At 44.9% G+C, this 22,629-nt stretch overlaps 1 protein-coding gene across 1 annotated transcript in view; it reads left to right on the top strand.

Moving 5' to 3' along the window:
- The window catches only part of ANKEF1 (ankyrin repeat and EF-hand domain containing 1), a 53,808-nt gene that overhangs the window by 21,500 nt on the left and 9,679 nt on the right, over positions 1-22,629 (top strand). The window contains exons 2-5 of the mRNA XM_063441508.1: positions 12,247-12,623; positions 13,974-14,173; positions 15,923-16,072; positions 20,947-21,070. Of these exons, the coding sequence (XP_063297578.1) occupies positions 12,266-12,623; positions 13,974-14,173; positions 15,923-16,072; positions 20,947-21,070 (832 nt within the window). The 5' untranslated portion in view covers positions 12,247-12,265. The remainder of the gene's footprint in view (positions 1-12,246; positions 12,624-13,973; positions 14,174-15,922; positions 16,073-20,946; positions 21,071-22,629) is intronic.

Raw genomic sequence — 22,629 nt, forward strand, 5'->3', positions numbered from 1 at the left:
ACAGGGCTGTATTGTGCTATATGAGGTCACACAGGGCTGTTTTGCACTATATGAGGATACACAGGACTGTATTGTACTATATGAGGATACCCAGGGCTGTATTGTACTATATGAAGATACCCAGGGCTGTATTGTGCTATATGAGGTCACACAGGGCTGTATTGTGCTATATGAGGTCACACAGGGCTGTTTTGCACTATATGAGGATACACCGGGCTGTATTGCACTATATGAGGTCACACAGGGCTATATTGTGCTATATGAGGATACACAGGGTTGTATTGTGCTATATGAGGATACACAGGGTTGTATTGTGCTATATGAGGATACCCAGGGCTGTATTGTACTATATGAGGATACACAGGGCTGTATTGCACTATATGAGGATACCCAGGGCTGTATTGTGCTATATGAGGATACCCAGGGCTGTATTGTGCCATATGAGGTCACACAGGGCTGTATTGCACTATATGAGGATACCCAGGGCTGTATTGTGCTATATGAGGTCACACATGGCTGTATTGTGCTATATGAGGATACACAGGGCTGTATGGTGCTATATAAGGATACACAGGTTTGTATTGCACTATATGGGGATACACAGGGCTGTATTGTGCTATATGAGGATACACAGGGTTGTATTGCACTATGTGGCGAAACCAACTTCGCCACTGTGGGCTGGAGGAGCCTGGCTGCTAGCCTCCTGCCCTGCGACTATGGCCCCTGGACATATTGCACTTTAAAGACTATATTTGGGCATGTATAATTTATATTGCTGCTACTGGCCCTTTAAAATCAGCGGTGGACATTTTGGGGCTACTGTCCCTTTAAGACTGTGAAGCATATTCTATTGTACTGCCTGTATATTGTATATGTATTTATGTATGCAGTTAACCTGGGTTATATATATATATGCAGCCTTCATCTGATTGTTCGGTAGAATCACTCCATTCATTGTATTGAGGAAACTACCGAACAACCAGACCACCCAGGAATAAGTGTGCCTCCAATTACCGTTTGCAACAATGTTGCAAACGGGTAATTGGCAATCATGTAATGTGTTCTGTGTCCTCTGGGTGGCCGCCATTCAGGAAACAACCACGTGGCGGCGGCCATCTTTAACTACCGAACAGCGGTGTTTTGCCGTCGAGTGTCTGGAACTAAAATCGGACACTTGACTAGGCAAACACCGCTGAGACCTCCATACTTCCAGAAATTCGTATGGAAACTACCGAATGACCCGCCGTTCGGTAGAAAGAACCCCATAAACAAGGGAATTCATTCAAACCCTCTCCAGGCTCTATAACACAGGCAATTCGCCTGTTTTCATTCCCTTGTTTGTGACCGACCGCAGGGCCAAAATGCATGGAACTGTTTTCGGATACTTTACCCATGCGGTCGGTCAAATCTTTGGAGTCCCATAACTCCTGAACCATTTATCCGAATGGGCTGATTCTTGCATATGTTGTCCCCCTGAATAAGGGCTATCAGGGGATACCTGTTTTGGAGGTGTAGCATATGTATTTGGGGTACATCCAGGAATTGGGGAAAAAGGTGTACAGTATAATTGTGTTAAGTGTTAATCTAAGGGGAGGAAATGTGTGGGAGGTACATCCATGTGATTGGTTAATTTCATCCTCCCCCTGGGAGTGTCCTGTATGTACTTGTTGGTAATAAAAGCCAGACTGGGTGTCCCAGTCTTGTGTTCCTGTTTAACCCTCAAAATGAAGTGTCGTCTCGTTCTTGGGGGGAATTGGATTGTAAGCTGACTGCCAAGAGTGTAAGCGGATTGTATGCTTTTCTTGTTCAGCTGTTCCAGTTCGGAGTGTTATTTGTATCCAGATCGGGAGTTTGGTGTTCTGCAGTAGCTGTGCCTGTCTCTAGCAAAGGGGATTATCGCCTAAACGGATTTTTCCCCTTTCATGCTGAAACGGTCCGTTACACACTATATGAGGATACACAGGGCTGTATTGTACTATATGAGGATACCCAGGGCTGTATTGTACTATATGAGGATACCCAGGGCTGTATTGTACTATATGAGGATACCCAGGGCTGTATTGTGCTATATGAGGTCACACAGGGCTGTTTTGTGCTATATGAGGATACACAGGGTTGTATTGCACTATATGAGGATGCACAGGGCTGTATTGTACTATATGAGGATACCCAGGGCTGTATTGTACTATATGAGGATACCCAGGGCTGTATTGTACTATATGAGGATACCCAGGGCTGTATTGTGCTATATGAGGTCACACAGGGCTGTTTTGTGCTATATGAGGTCACACAGGGTTGTATTGTACTATATGAGGATACACAGGGCTGTATTGTGCCATATGAGGATACACAGGGCTGTATTGTGCTATATGAGGATACCCAGGGCTGTATTGTGCTATATGAGGATACCCAGGGCTGTATTGTGCTATATGAGGTCACACAGGGCTGTATTGTGCTATATGAGGATACACAGGGCTGTATTGTGCTATATGAGGATACTCAGGGCTGTATTGTGCCATATGAGGTCACACAGGGCTGTATTGCACTATATGAGGATACCCAGGGCTGTATTGTGCTATATGAGGTCACACATGGCTGTATTGCGCTATATGAGGATACACAGGGCTGTATGGTGCTATATAAGGATACACAGGGTTGTATTGCGCTATATGGGGATACACAGGGCTGTATTGTGCTATATGAGGATACACAGGGTTGTATTGCACTATATGAGGATACACAGGGCTGTATTGTACTATATGAGGATACCCAGGGCTGTATTGTACTATATGAGGATACCCAGGGCTGTATTGTGCTATATGAGGTCACACAGGGCTGTTTTGTGCTATATGAGGATACACAGGGTTGTATTGTACTATATGAGGATACACAGGGCTGTATTGTACTATATGAGGATACACAGGGCTGTATTGCACTATATGAGGATACACAGGGCTGTATTGTACTATATGAGGATACACAGGGCTGTATTGTGCTATATGAGGATACACAGGGCTGTATTGTACTATATGAGGATACACAGGGCTGTATTGCGCTATATGAGGATACACAGGGCTATATTGCACTATATGAGGATACCCAGGGCTGTATTGTGCTATATGAGGTCACACAGGGCTGTATTGTACTATATGAGGATACACAGGGCTGTTTTGTACTATATGAGGATACACAGGGCTGTATTGTGCTATATGAGGTCACACAGGGCTATATTGTACTATATGAGGATACCCAGGGCTGTATTGCACTATATGAGGATACACAGGGCTGTATTGTGCTATATGAGGTCACACAGGGCTATATTGTACTATATGAGGATACCCAGGGCTGTATTGTGCTATATGAGGATACACAGGGCTGTATTGTACTATATGAGGATACACAGGGCTGTATTGCGCTATATGAGGATACACAGGGCTGTATTGCACTATATGAGGATACACAGGGCTGTATTGTGCTATATGAGGATACCCAGGGCTGTATTGTGCTATATGAGTGTGGCGAAACCAACCTCGCCACTGGGCCCTGGAGAAGCCTGTTTGCTAGCCTCCTACCTACTGACTATGGCCCCTGGGTTATTTGGGGCATATTGTACTTTATATGGCGGCTACTGGCCCTTTAAAATCATCTATGGACAGATTGGGACTTTTGGGACTACTGTCCCTTTAAGACTCTGGAGCATATTTCAGTATATTGCCTTTCATATTATATATGTTATACTGTGTTCAGTTTTACCTCCGATATGTATGCAGCATTCATCTGATTGTTCGGTAGAATCCCTCCATTCATTATATTGAGGGAAACTACCGAACAACCAGACCACCCAGGACTAAGTGTGCCTCCAATAACCGTTTGCAACAATGTTGCAAACGGGTAATTGGCAATCAGTGTAATGTATTCTTTGTCCTCTGGGTGGCCGCCATTCGGGAAACAAACACGTGGCGGCGGCCATCTTAAACTACCGAACAGCGGTGTTTTGCTGTCGAGTGTCTGGAACTAAAATCGGACACTTGACTAGGCAAACACCGCTGAGACCTCCATACTTCCAGAAATTCGTATAGAAACTACCGAATGACCCGCCGTTCGGTAGAAAGATCCCCACAAACAAGGGAATTCATTCAAACCCTCTCCAGGCTCTATAACAAAGGCAATTCGTCTGTTTTCATTCCCTTGTTTGTGACCGACCGCAGGGCCAAAATGCATGGATATGTTTTCGGCAGCACGGAGGGGTCTAGGTTTTGGGACATCTACGACTACCGGATGGGCATGTATGTCTGGGCTGACGAATGCGAGGTGAGCCAAGACATGACCCACCTGGTAACAAGGGAGTGGGAGCTGGAGCAGGACTACCAACACCTGCTCAGCTTCGTGCAGCCCCAACCTACCCGACAAGCAGAACCAGACCTCACTGACTGGTCCTGCGATGACCTCCAGATGGCAGGTAGAGATGTGACCGAGGTCTCTCTACCGGCCCTACAGGGATGCTGGGCAACCAACCCAGACCCCCAGCGGCAGTGTGTAACCCAGGGAGCCGAAGGTGCCGTCCTTCCTCCCCAGCGGCAGTGTGTAACCCAGGGAGCAGAAGGTGCCGTCCTTCCTCCCCAGCGGCAGTGTGATTTGTTGGGAATTGGGAGCCCAGTCTCCATTCCCCAGCGGCAGTGTGATTTGTTGGGAATTGGGAGCCCAGTCTCCATTCCCCAGCGGCAGTGTGAACCCCAGGGGGCCGAAGGTGTCGTCCTTCCCCCCCAGCAGCAGCAGGATTTTTTGGGAATTGGGAGCCCAGTCTCCATTCCCCAGCGGCCGAGGGATGTGCCGGGAATTGGGAGCCCAGTCTCCATTCCCCAGCAGCAGAGGGTCCAGCCGGGAAGAGAGAGCCCAGTCTGGCGGCGGCCATCTTAAACTACCGAACAGCGGTGTTTTGCCGTCGAGTGTCTGGAACTAAAATCGGACACTTGACTAGGCAAACACCGCTGAGACCTCCATACTTCCAGAAATTCGTATAGAAACTACCGAATGACCCGCCGTTCGGTAGAAAGAACCCCACAAACAAGGGAATTCATTCAAACCCTCTCCAGGCTCTATAACAAAGGCAATTCGTCTGTTTTCATTCCCTTGTTTGTGACCGACCGCAGGGCCAAAATGCATGGAACTGTTTTCGTATACTTTACCCATGCGGTCGGTCAAATCTTTGGAACCCCATATTTCCCGAACCGTTTATCCGAATGAACTGATTTTTGGATATGTTGTCCCCATGAATAAGGGCTATCCAGCGATGCTGGATTTAAAGGTGTACCCCCTGTTTTGGGGGTACATCCAGAACCTGGCTAAAAATGTGTGCCGTATAATTGGGTTTACTGTTATCTGAGGGGAGGGGATGTGTGGGCTGAACCATGTATGTGATTGGTTATTTTATGCCTCCCCCTGGGTGTGGCCTGTAAGTGTACAAGTGTAATAAAAGCCAGGCTGGATGAGCTAGTCCAGAGTTCCTGTTTTACCCTCAAAGTGATGTGTCGTCTCGTTATTGGGGGGAAGGATTTGTTGTATGCTGTTCCAGTTTGACTGCTAGGAGTGTAAACCTATCGTATGGTTTTTCCTATTCGGCTGTATACAGCATTCATATGCTAGAGAGGATTTCTATGCTTCTCAGAGTCGGTGGTTGTGGTGTCTGCTGCAGTGCTTGAAGTCCTCAGGAGCGCTAGGAGCATCCATTAACGGAGGTACTCAGTCGGGGTGCCAGGCGATCCGTTACAATGAGGTCACACAGGGCTGTATTGCACTATATGAGGATACACAGGGCTATATTGCACTATATGAGGATACACAGGGCTATATTGTGCTATATGAGGTCACACAGGGCTGTATTGTACTATATGAGGATACCCAGGGCTGTATTGCACTATATGAGGATACACAGGGCTGTATTGTACTATATGAGGATACACAGGGCTGTATTGTGCTATATGAGGATACCCAGGGCTATATTGTGCTATATGAGGTCACACAGGGCTGTATTGTACTATATGAGGATACCCAGGGCTGTATTGCACTATATGAGGATACACAGGGCTGTATTGTACTATATGAGGATACACAGGGCTGTATTGTGCTATATGAGGATACCCAGGGCTGTATTGCACTATATGAGGATACACAGGGCTGTATTGTGCTATATGAGGTCACACCGGGTTGCATTGCACTATATGAGGATACACAGGGCTATATTGCACTATATGAGGATACCCAGTGCTGTATTGCACTATATGAGGATACACAGGGCTATATTGCACTATATGAGGATACCCAGTGCTGTTTTGTGCTATATGAGGTCACACAGGGCTGTATTGCACTATATGAGGATACACCGGGCTGTATTGTACTATATGAAGATACCCAGGGCTGTATTGCACTATATGAGGATACACAGGGCTATATTGCACTATATGAGGATACCCAGTGCTGTTTTGTGCTATATGAGGTCACACAGGGCTGTATTGTGCTATATGAGGATACACAGGGCTGTATTGTGCTATATGAGGTCACACAGGGCTGTTTTGCACTATATGAGGATACACCGGGCTGTATTGCACTATATGAGGTCACACAGGGCTATATTGTGCTATATGAGGATACACAGGGTTGTATTGTGCTATATGAGGATACACAGGGTTGTATTGTGCTATATGAGGATACCCAGGGCTCTATTGTACTATATGAGGATACACAGGGCTGTATTGCACTATATGAGGATACCCAGGGCTGTATTGTGCTATATGAGGATACACAGGGTTGTATTGTGCTATATGAGGATACACAGGGCTGTATTGTGCTATATGAGGATACACAGGGTTGTATTGCACTATATGAGGATACACAGGGCTGTATTGCACTATATGAGGTCACACAGGGCTGTATTGCACTATATGAGGTCACACAGGGCTATATTGTGCTATATGAGGATATACAGGGTTGTATTGTGCTATATGAGGATATACAGGGCTGTATTGTACTATATGAGGATACACAGGGCTGTATTGTGTTTATATGAGGTCACACAGGGCTGTATTGTGCTATATGAGGATACACAGGGTTGTATTGCGCTATATGATGATACACAGGGCTGTATTGTGCTATATGAGGATACACAGGGCTGTATTGTGCTATATGAGGTTATATGAGGGCTGCTGTGTCAATGTATCTATAATCTGCCTGTGTCTTTTAATCTCTCCTTCCTGCGTTCTATTCCCAGCATGCACAGCGCTGAATTGTCCCTCTGGGAGCACGTATTGGCTGCAAACCAAGGGAAACCTATGATGATTCTGAGGGGCTGTCTAAGATTTGCATCTTCTTATTTTAGACCAATCAGTTGGGGAGAGGGAGGAGCCGGCTGGAGGATTGACAGCTCAGTTGACAGCTTGCTGCTTGGACCAGCCTAGCAGCCAATAATTCCCCCCATCCCAGACATGGGAGTGATGTGGCTGAGAGTGATAAAGCTTGGAGTGATAGGGCTGCCTGCGGTTATATGTCAAGCTATACTGACTGTGACTCTCACCATGTTAATCTGATCTCAGGACTACCATGGTGGGAGCTATATTTTCCTTTACCTTTAATTATGCCAAAGACTACCTTCCTGGATCTGCAACACCCATTACACTCAGCCTGAGTTTGCAGAGGGCGTTCAGAGGTAAAATTAAAGCAGCTAACTAAAACAGTGGATACAAACAGGCGCTGATAAGTAATAACTATTAAAACTGAAGTATATAAACAAAATGTGCTGATATCTCTTTAAGATGCATAACATTACATGTCAACCAAAACACACTGTGTACAATTTTGCTTATAATACAGTGCATACTACAGTGCAGCAACCAACACAGAATAAAAGCCAATATCCTCATGTATTGTCTAAAAAAAAAAAAAAAAATACACAAGTTGGTGTGCAGACCTATATAAAATAAATAGTAAAAATGTATAAAAAATACTTATTGGGAGTGTGTCACTTTAAATGTCCTTGGGCTGCAGAGTATCAGAGTGGAATGAGTGCCATTCTCACTCTAAAAGCGTTGGAAGGATCAGCTCTTCGATTGCGATGGATCCAATTAATTGTACTGGAAATGTGAACCGTTCTTCCTTAGGTAAATATTTATTGAACATCAAATTAAAACAAATAGATAATGTTCATAAAAGCAGAAAAGGCAATGCCACGTAATAACTCGATCCAGCGTTTGTTTGGCTCAAAGTCTTCAGCACGAATCGCTCAGTCAGACCAATGTAGCCGTTTCCCCAGTGAAGTTCTATTTAGATTTGATTAAATTGACAGTGCACCAGGACGGGCACATTTTGTTTCTTTGTCTGATAGAAAGCACATGAAAAGTTCTGCCGTGCAGTATGTAAAATATATAGAATTTTTATATGCGTCTGATTTATTAAAGGAATACCTTTCAGCCCCTCACTGCACTAGTCTCCACACTGTCAGCCCCGCCTTCTTGGCTGAGAGCATCAGTGTTGATGATCTCAGCCAATCACATCATTTCTCATGTGCATGCGCAGTGAATAACCTCTCTGCACCAATCAACATCTCCTCATAGAAGTGAATTGAATCAATGCATCCCTGGAGACGCTGAATGTAGGTCCTTTGAAGATTGCAGGACATCGAACAGGAAGTCCCTCTAGTGGGCCTATTTCTTCCTTTATTTACACCAAAATATTCTCTTTTGCGCCTCTTTCATCACTTTATTTCCCAGTTCCATTTTGGTTCTTTTTTTTTTCCAATTCACAAATGTATAACTCAATGTATAAAAATGTATAAAAAAAGTGGTATAAAAGTGCTCTTTTTTTTCTTCCGACAAAATGCTCCACCAGTGTCAGGGGAATTTCTAAAACAGGTAAGCATCTTTAAAGGGTGCTCCTTTTGTTTAAGAATTTTAAAAAAAATCTGTTTAAATTGCAAATGCGTCTTTCTTTTTCTTTGAATATTTCTCATTTTATTTATTTTGTGAATGTAATGAATAGTAAACTCATCAGCAAAAAAGGAGGAGGGTGATCCAATTACTAACCTAGATCAGATTGTTTGGAGTTGCAATCTACATTACATTGAATGCAGGAACCCCACATTTAAAAGCCATGGCCAATTCAGTGATTTGAATTATCCTGGTGCTTGGTGTGTTTATGTACTGGGCTGGCTATAGTTAATTCACTGACATCACCAAAGCTGCAGGGAGATCTTGGCCTCTGTGTGGGATCACAGGTACGTTTATTTTTTTATTTATTTATTTTTAACAGGAGGATTATGCCTGCAAGGGTTACTACACCCAGTAACGTTGTTTTAATCATTTTTGGTTGGAGTAGCACTTTAAAGGACCACTATAGTGCCAGGAAAACATACTCGTTTTCCTGGCACTATAGTGCCCTGAGGGTGCCCCCACCCTCAGGGCCCCCCTCCCGCCGGGCTCTAGGGGGCGGAAAGTGATAAAATTGACCTCTTTCTCCAGCGCCGGGCGGGGGACTCTCCTCCTCCTTGGCTGAATGCGCAGGCGCGTGCATTCAGCCAGTCCATAGGAAAGCAGTCACAATGCTTTCCAATGGACGCTGGCGTCTTCTCACTGTGAAAATCAAAGTGAGAAGCGCGGAGGCGCCTCTAGCGGCTGTCAATGAGACAGCCACTAGAGGTTGGGTTAACCCTATTATAAACATAGCAGTTTCTCTGAAACTGCTATGTTTATAGAAAAAAAGGGTTAAACCTAGCTTGACCTGGCACCCAGACCACTTCATTAAGCTGAAGTGGTCTGGGTGCCTATAGTGGTCCTTTAACCCCTTCAGGACGGAGTCAATAGTACCCGTTCAAAACAAAATGAAAACAAAAACTGGAATTTGCGCTATGTCTGTTCAACAGTAATTCACCTCTTTCATATTAAGTGCACCCACACTTATTATATATCATTTCGTTCAGGAGAAACAGGGCTTTAATTTCACATGAACTATTCATATATGAAACATAATTTATTATGAATAAAATAAAAAAAACTGTGAGAAATGTAAAAATCTTTGAAAAATTTGTAGTTCTGCCTCACATTTTAGCTGTAAATGTCATTTAGCTGTAAAAGCACATATTTGGATTCAGCAAAGTTTCACGAGTACAACAGTAGCCCCCATTAACAGTTTTTACGGTGTTTTGGAAAGTTAAAGGTCAAAGGGTCAAATATGGCACAATCCATTTTTCAGGTTTTTCGCATTGAAATTTGCTAGTGATGTTACCTTTGAGACCTTGTGGTAGCCCAGGAATGAGATTTACCCCCATGATGGCATACCATTTGCAAAAGTAGACTACCCAAGGTATTTCAAGTGGGGTATGTCCAGTGTTTTGTAGTAGCCACTTAGTCACAAACACTTGTCAAAGTTAGCATTCATATTTGTTTTTGTGTGAAAAAAGCAAAAAACTAATATTTGGCCAGTGTTTGTGACTAAGTGGCTACTAAAAATGACTGGACATACCCCATTTGCAATACCTTCGGTTGTCTACTTTTGCAAATGGTATGCCATCATGGGGGTAATTCTTATTCCAGGGCTACCATACGGTCGCAAAAGGCAACATAGCAATCTGGCAAATTTCAATGTGAAAAATATTAAATGCAAGCCTTATATTTGACTCTCTAACTTTCCAAAACACCATAAAACCTGTACATGGGGGGTACTGTTATGCTTGGGAGACACTGAACGCAAAAATAAGTGTTTTAAAACAGTAAAACATATTACAACCATGATATCATCAGTAAAAGTGCTGTTCATGTGTGAAAAAAAGTCACTTTTACTAAAAATATCATTCTTGTAATACAAGTTACCATTTTGAAAGACTAATGTTTGTGTTCAGCAAAGTCTCCCGAGTAAAACAGTAACCCCCATGTACAGGTTTTATGGTGTCTTGGAAAGTTACAGGGTTAAATATAGTGCTTACAATTCAAATTCTCTGCACTTTCTGCCTGGGTTGTCAGGCATGTCAATCACATTTTAATTAATTAAATCACATAATTATGTTAAAAGATTACCTAAAAATACCCGTAGAATTTTAATATATATGTATTTATGTTCTACGTGTATACTTATGTAATTATATATATATATATATATATATATATATATAATATATATATATATATATATATATACATACATATTTGTGGTTATTTGTATTTTATATCTAGATAGATATATATAGAATGTCATTCTAAGTGTATTTTGTTACCAATATATATATATTAATAACAAAATACAGTTAGAAGGAAATTACATATCTATATATAATTTATTACATTTTTTTACAAATATTTTATTATTTTATTTATTTATTATTGTAATTATACGTGTGTATATATAAATATAAAAAATATATAGATGTATTATATATATAATATATATATGTAAGTAATTCTAAGTGTAATTTAATACTAATATATATACTTATATTAACATTAAAATACACTACGTATGACGTTACATATATATAAGATGTGTATATATATATTATATATATATATATATATATATACACATTTATTTAATTTTAAACATGTTTAATAATTATTTTTATACTTCCCACCAGCAGGGGGACTGTCTGACATTTCAGACAGTCGCTCTGCTGGCAGATCCACAGTTAGCTATAGGGGGCCATGTGATCGCTCTTTGAGAGTGATCATATGGCCCCCGGGAGCTTGATTTGCAGGGGGAGGGCTGCCTGGGCTGTCAGGCAGTCTTCCCGAAGAGGATCGCGGCGGAGGTAAGTGGCTGGAGGCTCGTGGGGGCTTTAGCCGTTACGGCTTTCTATGCTGCCGCAGCGGCTTTAAAGCCCATTTAAATGGGGACGGCATAGAACGCCGTAACGGCGTTAAGGGGTTAAACACACTGTTTGAACTAATACTTAGAATATGTAAACACAAAAATAACTTTTGAAGCATTTCTAGTTAAATAGCATTATTATTGGAAGGATGATTTTAATAGCCTAAATCAGGGATAGGCAACCTTCGGCACTCCAGATGTTGTGGACTACATCTCCCTAAATACTTTTACAGTCATAATGCTGGCAAAGCATCATGGGAGGTGTGGTCCAAAACATCTTTAGTGCTGAAGGTTGCCTATCCCTGGCCTAAATCATTTATTGTGCGATGAAGAATTTAATAAAATGTAACAATCTTCTTTCCATGTATAATTAAATAGCACATCTTTTGATTTTTTTTCTAGAGCTGGTAAAAAGATCTGAATGGTCGTAAAGATGACCACAGCCGAAGGAAGACTTGAAACCTTACAAATCTACAAAGTTCTACAGTGTGTTCGCGAGCGGGACACACAGCAGATCGAAAACCTTGTTACATTTGGTGTTCCAAACCTAATCAGACTCACAGAGCCACGCCACGGTCTCGGAGCACTGCATGTAGCTGTAGAAGAAAATGACGGGGATATGTGCAAATTTCTACTTAGTTTAGGAGTTCACCCTGATTCTCAGGACCTAGATGGATGTACCCCTTCAATGAAGGCGGCCGAGCTAGGACACGACTCAGTGCTGGAGATTCTAGCTGACGCACATGCTGACATGACTATTGTCAACAAGGAAGGGAAAGGTAAGTTGCCTAAAATTTACACCGTAGGCACCATCACCACTACAGGATATTCTGACTTTATGGGGAAAAGTGGCTTTGAGTTTTTGGTAAAATGGTTTTAAAGGCTTACTCTGCTCAGTAATTACACCGTCTCTGTCTCTGATATGCTAAATATGGATTTTCATTTTCTCATTATCTGTACAAATCACTGCTGCTCTTCCTAAGCCACCAAATCGCAGTTGACTGAAAAGGTTATTATTATTATTATTGGTATTATTGGTATTTATGTAGCGCCAGCTTATTCCGCAGCGCTTTACAATAAGCAAAGAATGCAGCAATCTGGTTCAGGCAAATCCCGCTATAACCTTAAACTCATGACCTATCCTTTCACAGCATGATTAATCAATACATGCTCATGGAATTCAAATATTTGTACACATAACAAGGAAATAAAATTCCTCCTTGTGCATTCAGAGGCAGAGGGGTGGGGTTAAGGTGTCAAATAAACTTCTGTTTTTTTTTTTTATTAAAGTAAGAATTTTAAATAAGGTCACCATAGCCAAATTCAGTTATGCTTGCATTTTAGCTACTTTGGCATTATATTTTAAATTCTCTTTGAATTCTCATTTAATATATAATCCCCATAGTAACTTAAAGTGGGGAGGTTGCATCCATAGACTCCTTGCACCAACTACCGTATATTGTGTAACCATATTCTTGGCAGCTGAAGAAACACTCCAAGCTCTATCAGGCCCAGGTCACCTTCTCCTTGCAGGAGGTTCTGTTAGCTCAATTAAGTTAAGACCTGCCATGCAGCTCTGGCTCATTGGCTGTGAGCATCAGCTGAGTGTTCATAGGCAATGAGTGCGTCCCTCCAACTGCAGGCTAATCACAGAGGAGGCGGTTGTAAGTATTGTCCCCATGTAAGTTGTCAACCCATTCTCAAAGGGATAGACTACTTACCTTGAGAGGGCACCAGGGCACCCCAGCAAAATCATTAAAGCTTAAATCCAGAGACCTGTTACAATATAACTGTAAACTTTAAAGTTCCAGCTCATATCGATGAATTATGGCAATTCTGCCTATACAAGAATGATTCCACTAGGCTCTTTATGTGAGCAATCCTCATTACTTAGCTTGCACGGTTGCCTATAGATTACATGTACATGTTAACATACAATGCATTACTGGGATGTCCTCTATCGCCTTATGCCCTAATATAATAACTCCCAATACTGGCAGGTAAGCCTTAAAAAGCAGGTGAAATCAAACCTGGGTACCAGGGTGCCAAGGCTCTTAAACTTGTTATAGTAACGATCTGTGGACTGATTAGTAATGGTATTTCTTGTATTTTTATTTTTGTTTCTGCAGGAGTTTTGTTTTACTGTATTTTTCCTAGCAAGAGACATTTACACTGCCTGCGTATTGTGCTGGATCAGGGCGCTGATGTCAATAACTGCACGTCTGAAGGGATACCCATTCTACTGGTGGCTTGCGAACAGGCCCGAGAATGTCAAGAAATGTGCCTGGGACTATTGGGAAAAGGAGCCAATCCTAATGCTTTTCACCCAGTGCGTATCATTTATCGATCGTAACAAGGATTCACAGGATTATTCACACTCTAGCATTGAAGTTTAATGAATTAAATGGGAAAATTGAAATTAAAATAGCTAATCTTGGGGGGGGGGGAAAGTCCTTTGTCTTCAGCTCATACAGGGCCGGCGCTACCACTAGGCAAAGAGACACACGGGAAGGCTGGTGGAACATCGTAGTTTCAAGATTTATGCTTTAAATTTTTTTCTACAAATTTGTATTTGCCAATTTATTTTTTTATTTTGGGATGGGGAGTTGGTGCTAGTAGCTGGTCTTGCAGAGGGCGCAAATTAGTCTAGCACTGGCCCTGGCCTAACACACATAATCATTGCCTGACACGCACACTCTCACTGATTTGACACATACTGACAGACGAACTTACTGATACACACACATAAACTGACATACACACAGACTGATTTGACACACATTGACAGACAAACTCATTGATTTGACAGACACGGACAGACACACACTCACTGACAAACACACACATTCTGTCATACACATTCACAAATTATTTATTTACTTATTTATATTTAAGTCCACCTAGCCTCCAAACCTTTAGGACAGCTGGAGTGGATCCTTTCCCCAGGGTCTAGTGTAGGGCTTGGGTAATCTTTGTGCTCTTCCAGCACTGTTCCCTCGTGCGCTGTTTAGTGATGCTTGCGCCGGAATGACATCATAACCCAGCTCACAGCATCACCGTGTGTGGGGTGTGGGTGAGCAGTGGCAGAAGATCACAGACATTAGCACTTCCTCGATGCCCGCCTTCATTCCCCCAATCTGGAAACAGCACATTCAGGCAGGGTATGCAACTGCCGTCCGGGTAAGCAGGTGCCTACTGCACATAGTGAAAACACAATATTCACAAAAGATGTGCCAGAAAATAGCAATATAAGTACTGTATACCTTAAAGAACCCTAATCCTACACAGACTGATACAAAAAAAAAAAAAAAGACGTGAATGTAGTAGAAGAAAGGGAAAGCACCAAAATTAATACCCCCCATGTTTCTCCCCTTGAGAAAGGCTTACAGCTGAAATGTTGGAGGTTTTTTTTTTTTTTTTTTTTATGATTGCCTTTCTTCTTCTATTTATTTTATTTTATTTTTTGCAGTTTATTCATTGGTATGTAATTCACTTTTTTTTTTTTTTCTTTTCTTATCTTTTTTTCTCATGTCTATATATGGAATCACAATTTTTCCCCCACCATAACTTTCTTGGTTTTTGAGATATATAAATCAGACTGTGTAGGGTGTTAAATTTTGGTTTATTGGTCTTTAAGGTATAGCTCCTATTTTCTGGTATATAATTTGTGTACATTATGTTATTTTGTATCCATTATGTACAGTGAGGCAAAAAAGTATTTGATCCCCTGCTGATTTTAAACATTTGCCCACTAACAAAGAATTGATCAATCTATAATTTTAATGGTAGGTGTATTTTAACAGTGAGAGACAGAATAACAAAAAAAAAATCCAGAAAAACGCATGTCAAAAAAGTTATAAAAGGATTTGCATGTCAATGAGTGAAATAAGTATGTGACCCCTTCGACTTAGTACTTAGTGGCAAAACCCTTGTTGGCAATCACAGAGGTCAGATGTTTCTTGTAGTTGACCACTTCCTCCCAGCAGCACTTGCTGCGACTACATTTTTTATTTTTTTTTAAAGGGGTCCGGTTGCGCTATACCACGGCCTCTTGTTGAAGTTCTCTTGTTTAACGTAGGTTACAGGTCGCACTGCATTGATGGAAGCAGCTAGAGAAGGGACAGTCGAAGTGGTTCGGGCCATCCTCGTGAATGGAGGAGATGTAAATGTGCTCGATAAGTTACGTTATAACGCTGTTCATTATGCTGCCAAAGGTGGTTTTATGGAGGTAGGTTTTACCTTTAGTTTTGTCAATTAGTTTGTTTTCTTTAAAGCAGAAACATAGTTCGTACTATTTTATGGTCTCTCTTTTTTTTAACGTTGTTAAAGACTAAACCCAACAAAAGGAATGCTTTAAGTCAGGGGTCAAGTCCTGGGTAAAAAAGTGCAGGAACTCACCCCAGATCCACTCCCCGCCCCCTCCCCCCCCTCACCCCCAAAAAATTATACGCTTGTATGCAGGGGCTGAGTAAGGGCACGGGGCTGAGGAGGGGGGCAGGAGCTGAGGAAGAGGGACAGGAGCTTAGGAGGGTGGGGGGGGGGGGGGCATGGGCTGAGGAAGGGGACATGGGCTGAGGTAAGGGACAGGAACTGAGGGGCTGAGGAAAGGGACAGGAACTGAGGGGCTGAGGAAAGGGACAGGAACTGAGGGGCTGAGGAGGGGGACAGGGGCTGAGGAAAGGGACAGGGGCTGAGGAACAGGGGCTGAGGAAGAGGGGCAGGGGCTGAGGAAGAGGGGCAGGGGCTGAGGAAGAGGGGCAGGGGCTGAGGAAGAGGGGCAGGGTTGAAGAAGAGGGGCAGGGACTGAGGAGGGGGACAGGGGCTGATGCTCGTATGCAGGGGCTGAGTAAGGTGGACAGGGGCTGAGTAAGGTGGACAGGGGCTGAGTAAGGTGGACAGGGGCTGAGGAGGGGGACAGGGGCTGAGGAGGGGGACAGGGGCTAAGTAAGGTGACAGTGCTGTGGAAAAGGGACAGGAGCTTAGGAGGAGGGGGGGGCATGGGTTGAGGAAGGGGCCATGGGCTGAGTAAGGTGGCAGGGCTGAGGAAGAGGGACAGGAGCTTAGGAGGAGGGGAGGGGCCATGGGCTGAGGAAGGGGCCATGGGCTGAGGAGGGGGACAGAGGCTGAGGAGGGGGGCAGGGGCTGATGAAGGGAGCAGGGGCTGAGGAGGGGGACAGGGCCTGAGTAAGAAGACAGGGCTTGAGGAGGGGGACAGAGACTGAGGAAAGGGACAGGGACTGAGGAGGGGGGCAAGGACTGAGGAGGGAGACAGGGCTTGAGGAGGGGGGCAGGGACTGAGGAGGGAGACAGGGACTGAGTAAGGGGACAGGGCTTGAGGAGGGGGGCAGGGGCTGAGGAAAGGGACAGGGACTGAGGAGGGAGACAGGGACTGAGTAACGGGACAGGGTCTTAAATAGGGGGACAGGGACTCTGGAAAGGGACTTAGGAGGGGGACAGGGACTGAGGAGGGGGACAGGGACTGAGGAGGGGGACAGGGACTGAGGAGGGGGACAGGGACTGAGGAGGGAGACAGGGACTGAGGAGGGGGACAGGGACTGAGGAGGGGGACAGGGACTGAGGAGGGGGACAGGGACTGAGGAGGGGGACAGGGACTGAGGAGGGGGACAGGGACTGAGGAAAGGGACAGGGACTGAGGAAGGGGGACAGGGCCTGAGGAGGGAGACAGGGCCTGAGGAGGGAGACAGGGCCTGAGGAGGGAGACAGAGCCTGAGGAGGGAGACAGAGCCTGAGGAGGGAGGCAGGGCCTGAGGAGGGAGGCAGGGCCTGAGGAGGGAGGCAGGGCCTGAGGAGGGGGGCAGGAACTGAGGAAGGGGGGCAGGAACTGAGGAAGGGGAACAGGGCCTCAGGAAAGGGACAGGCCTGAGGATGGGGGCAGGGACTGAGGAGGGGGACAGGGACTGAGTAAGGGGATAGGGCTTGAGGAGGGGGGCATGGACTGGGGAAAAGGACTAAGGAGGGAGACAGGGACTGAGGGGGGGGGCAGGGCCTCAAATAGGGGTACAGGGACTGAGGAGGGGGGACAGGGCCTTAAATAGGGGGACAGGGACTCAGGAAAGGGACAGGCCTGAGGAGGGGGACAGGGACTGAGTAAGGGGATAGGGCTTGAGGAGGGGGACAGGGACTAAGGAGGGGGGCAGGAACTGAGGAGGGGGGACAGGGCCTTAAATAGGGGGACAGGGACTGAGGAGGGGGGACAGGGCCTTAAATAGGGGGACAGGGACTGAGGAGGGGGGCAGGAACTGAGGAGGGGGACAGGGCCTTAAACAGGGGGATAGGGACTGAGGAGGGGGGCAGGAACTGAGGAGGGGGGACAGGGCCTTAAATAGGGGGACAGGGACTGAGGAGGGGGGACAGGGCCTTAAATAGGGGGACAGGGACTGAGGAGGGGGGCAGGAACTGAGGAGGGGGGACAGGGCCTTAAATAGGGGGACAGGGACCGAGGAGGGGGGCAGGAACTGAGGAGGGGGGACAGGGCCTTAAATAGGGGGACAGGGACTCAGGAATGGGACAGGCCTGAGGAGGGGGACAGGGACTGAGTAAGGGGATAGGGCTTGAGGAGGGGGGCATGGACTGGGGAAAAGGACTAAGGAGGGAGACAGGGACTGAGGGGGGGGCAGGGCCTCAAATAGGGGGACAGGGACTGAGGAGGGGGGACAGGGCCTTAAATAGGGGGACAGGGACTGAGGAGGGGGGACAGGGCCTTAACCCCTTAAGGACACATGACATGTGTGACATGTCATGATTCCCTTTTATTCCAGAAGTTTGGTCCTTAAGGGGTTAAATAGAAGGGCAGGGACTGAGGAGGGGGGCAGGAACTGAGGACTGGGGACAGGGCCTTAAATAGGGGGACAGGGACTGAGGAGGGGGGACAGGACCTTAAATAGGGGGACAGGGACTCAGGAAAGAGACAGGCCTGAGGAGGGGGACAGGGACTGAGTAAGGGGATAGGGCTTGAGGAGGGGGACAGGGACTGGGGAAAGGGACTAAGGAGGGGGCAGGAACTGAGGAGGGGGGACAGGGCCTTAAACAGGGGGACAGGGACTGAGGAGGGGGGCAGGAACTGAGGAGGGGGGACAGGGCCTTAAATAGGGGGACAGGGACTGGGGAGGGGGACAGGGACTGAGTAAGGGGATAGGGCTTGAGGAGGGGGGCATGGACTGGGGAAAAGGACTAAGGAGGGAGACAGGGACTAAGGAGGGGGGACAGGGCCTTAAATAGGGGGACAGGGACTGAGGAGGGGGGACAGGGCCTTAAATAGGGGGACAGGGACTGAGGAGGGGGGACAGGGCCTTAAATAGGGGGACAGGGACTGGGGAGGGGGACAGGGACTGAGGAAAGGGATAAAAAAAAAACCTAAAGTGCCTTCCCCCCTCCCTGAGGCTTACCTTGTGACAGGATCTGGAACCTGCAGCCTGTAGTCAGTGGAGTAAGCCGGCCTCTCCTGATGATGTCAGGAGGAGGGGGCGTGGCTTCCTCTGCTCCCCAGCGGTCCTGTGAGAAGAGCAGAGAAAGTCACGCCCCCTCCTACTGACATCATCAGGAGAGGCTGGACGACTCCACTGACTGCAGGGGGAGAGGTGAGTTTAGAAATCCGAGTCCCCAGTCAGAGGCAGGGGATTCGGATTTGTGCTCCCCCTGCTCTCGCAGCCGCTTGTGCCAGCCCTGGGTCCTGCAGGACTAGTAATGGGAACGGCGTTCCTGCTGTGGAAAAAGTGCAGGAACGCCGTTCCCACGCGTTCCTGCAGGACTCGAGCCCTGCTTTAAGTATCTTAGAATCCAGTAAAGCTGCACTGTGTGTACATTTGAAAATAGTAATTATTTTAATATGTTTGCTAGAAGGGCACTTAAAAGACAACTGTTGGGTCAGACTACTTTTATCTGACAAAATGCTGCTCAAACTAAGTTGCCTGCAATTGCAGATTCACACAGAACAATCACAGCAGCAGGTAAGTTAGGTTGAGCAACAGTTCGGATAATAATAAACTCCTGATGGTCCACTTGTCTTAATAACGATTAACTGGAGGTCTGGTGGTAGAGTGCATAGTCTGCACCTCCGCCTAGTGCAGACCATATTAATCGCTTCTTCTGATCAAGAGCTCAGTGAGGAAGTCAGAGCACAGGCTAGTAATCCTGGCAACTGTATTGAGCCCCCCTTCCGGTGTGCCTAAGGTAGCCTCCTGTGCCACCTTATGGTAGTGCCCTCCCTCGAAATACCTGTTATATGGCGAGCCTCTGGCTTGCTTGCCAGCAGAAAGGCCTCTGTGTGCCCAAAGTGGCACGCATGGTATAGGTTCAGTATTGCTTGTTTAGGTAAAAAGACTGTGGAGGCCTTTCCACTCAGTATGTGTCAGGTTTGTCAAAAACAGGACTCACACAGAACCTACAGCCTGGCCCCTCTTCTGTCCATGTTAGCTCATCAAACTTTGCGTAGCAATAGTAGGATATAAAAGGATGAGAAGTGAGAACACTGAGAAAGATTAGCATTTTATCACTATACTTTGTGGAACTGCTGGAGAAAGCGCATCACATATATAATAATTATTAAAGTCAAATTGTGGCATCATAGGATTTCTAATATTATCTTTACTCATTTACTTGTGAAGTTTGAAAAATACAATAAAATGTGTAAATCCACAACAGTGATGTTACCTAAGCCATTGAATTGAGAACCTTCATCTTCGCTCCCTGTCAATCACTGTCACAAGGTCTGTCCTTTTGTATCATTCAACATAATAAGTGGAAACCGAGAAAGAGATACAATGTTTCTGTTTGTCCTCCCCCAAAGCAATGTGTGCCCTGGCTGTGCCAGGAATATACTGGATTGTGAAGTCAATTGCTACATTTTGGAAATACATTTAAATAGAGCTGTACTTAAGGTATTTGGCATCCATGGTGGAACTGCCTTTTGGCACCTACCCCCAAATAAAAAATAAGTAAAAAATTGTTCCTCTAGATTTCGTGTCTCTCTGCACCCCGTCACTCACAGTTCCTCTTTAAAAAAAAACAACAAAAAAAACGAAAAATGTAAACCTATGATCCACTCATCATGACCCTGCCTGAAAGTGATTTTATGTTTTTCAGGTTCTTAAAGTACTCTCAGCGTATAATGCTGACATGGGGGTTTTTGATTTGGAAGGAAACACAGCTCTTCATCATGCAGCTCTAGGGGGGTTTGCAGACTGCTGCAAGTTTTTAGTACAAAGAGGTTGGTATTCATTTAAAGTGTTCTTTATGTCCATCTGTTTTAAACTGTATGTGAAATATGACTCCAATAAAGGGACACAGCTTAATGTAGTGGTTCTGGAGGAATAAGGGCTGTCCGTGCAGGCTGAGCAGTGTCACACTATGTGCACTCTGCTGTATTGAAGAAGGAGGTATATTCACTCACATTATATAAAACCTCCAATTGGCTCCTACACATCATCCTATAAAGCCTGCTTACCAGAGTGGGGATTCTTCCACTTTACGCCAATTTATAAGAGGCTCTATATAATGTGAGTGCTTTTCTATTTACTTACCGATTCAACACTTATTCTACTAACATACTACACTATATTGGTGCCTCTCTGTTCTCAGTTTGACTCTTTACATATTCCACAAGACACTAAGCTTGGACCAAGGTATATACATTGTTATCCATAAGTGGGGATTGTACTGCTCAAGTGCATGATTTGGTGCTTATTTTAAGCTCCATAAAATTGTATGTGCATTTTTTTAATCTCATTTCTATTGTGACTGTGACATACTACACTATAAAGCTCTCCTCTGTCCTATTTTTTCATATTACGAACACCTAAGGACATATCAAGGTGTTAGTTCCACCTCTTCCTTAAATAAACTTCCGTTTACAGGACTAGAGAGACTCCTGATTGGATTGCTGAGCTGCTTACCTCCACCCAGTGTTCTCTAGATCACCCTCATTTGTATTTAACTTAGTGTTTACACTGCTGCTTAACACCACATTTAGTGGCTGTCACTTGGACAGTCATTAGAGGGACTTTCTAGATTGGAAGACCAACGTTCGATGTCTCCACACTCTAGAGTCAATGCACCTACATAAGAAGATGCTGATTGGCGCAATGTGGTGATTGCCACGCACGGGCACTATCATCCCAAAGCATCCTTATGGGAGGGGGTGAGGGAAGGAGGAGGGGCAGCTATGGCAAGACCAGAGCTCCAAGGGAAATAATGTAAGTAAATTACTTTATTTTTCTTAGTTTAGGGGGCCCTGTAATCTAGCGTTAAGAATACATGTTTTTGCTTAATCCTAACACTGGAGTAAGGGTAGGCAACTTTAGGCATTCTGGATGTGATGGATTACATCTCCCCTGATGGTTTGCCAGCATTATAACAAAGGGGTAGGCAACTATTCGCACTCCACAATATCTGGAGTGCATCAGATGCCTACCCCTTTGCTAGAGTCTCCCTTTAATACAAATTATACATCTTGGTGATACAGTGGATTTGCAAGCTATTTGATACAAGCTCTTAAATGGAGTCTCATTTCCCTCACTCTAACCCACTTATAACCTTGTATCCCCCTATTCTACTGTGATGATGTAGGACTACAGCATGTTGTGAACTACCTTACCCGGCATCATTACACCACCGGGTACAGTGTAAACCGTACCCTAATGAGCCTTTTCTTTATAAATTATGATATAATAACACTATAGCACATGTAACACTTCCGTAAATAAGTGACTGCTTGGAAGTTCATTTGGCTTGCCAAGTGACTGGCCCAGGACTACATATATTTTGAAA

Source organism: Pelobates fuscus, chromosome 2 (assembly GCF_036172605.1).
Source record: "Pelobates fuscus isolate aPelFus1 chromosome 2, aPelFus1.pri, whole genome shotgun sequence".
NCBI classification, from domain to species: Eukaryota; Metazoa; Chordata; class Amphibia; order Anura; family Pelobatidae; genus Pelobates; species Pelobates fuscus.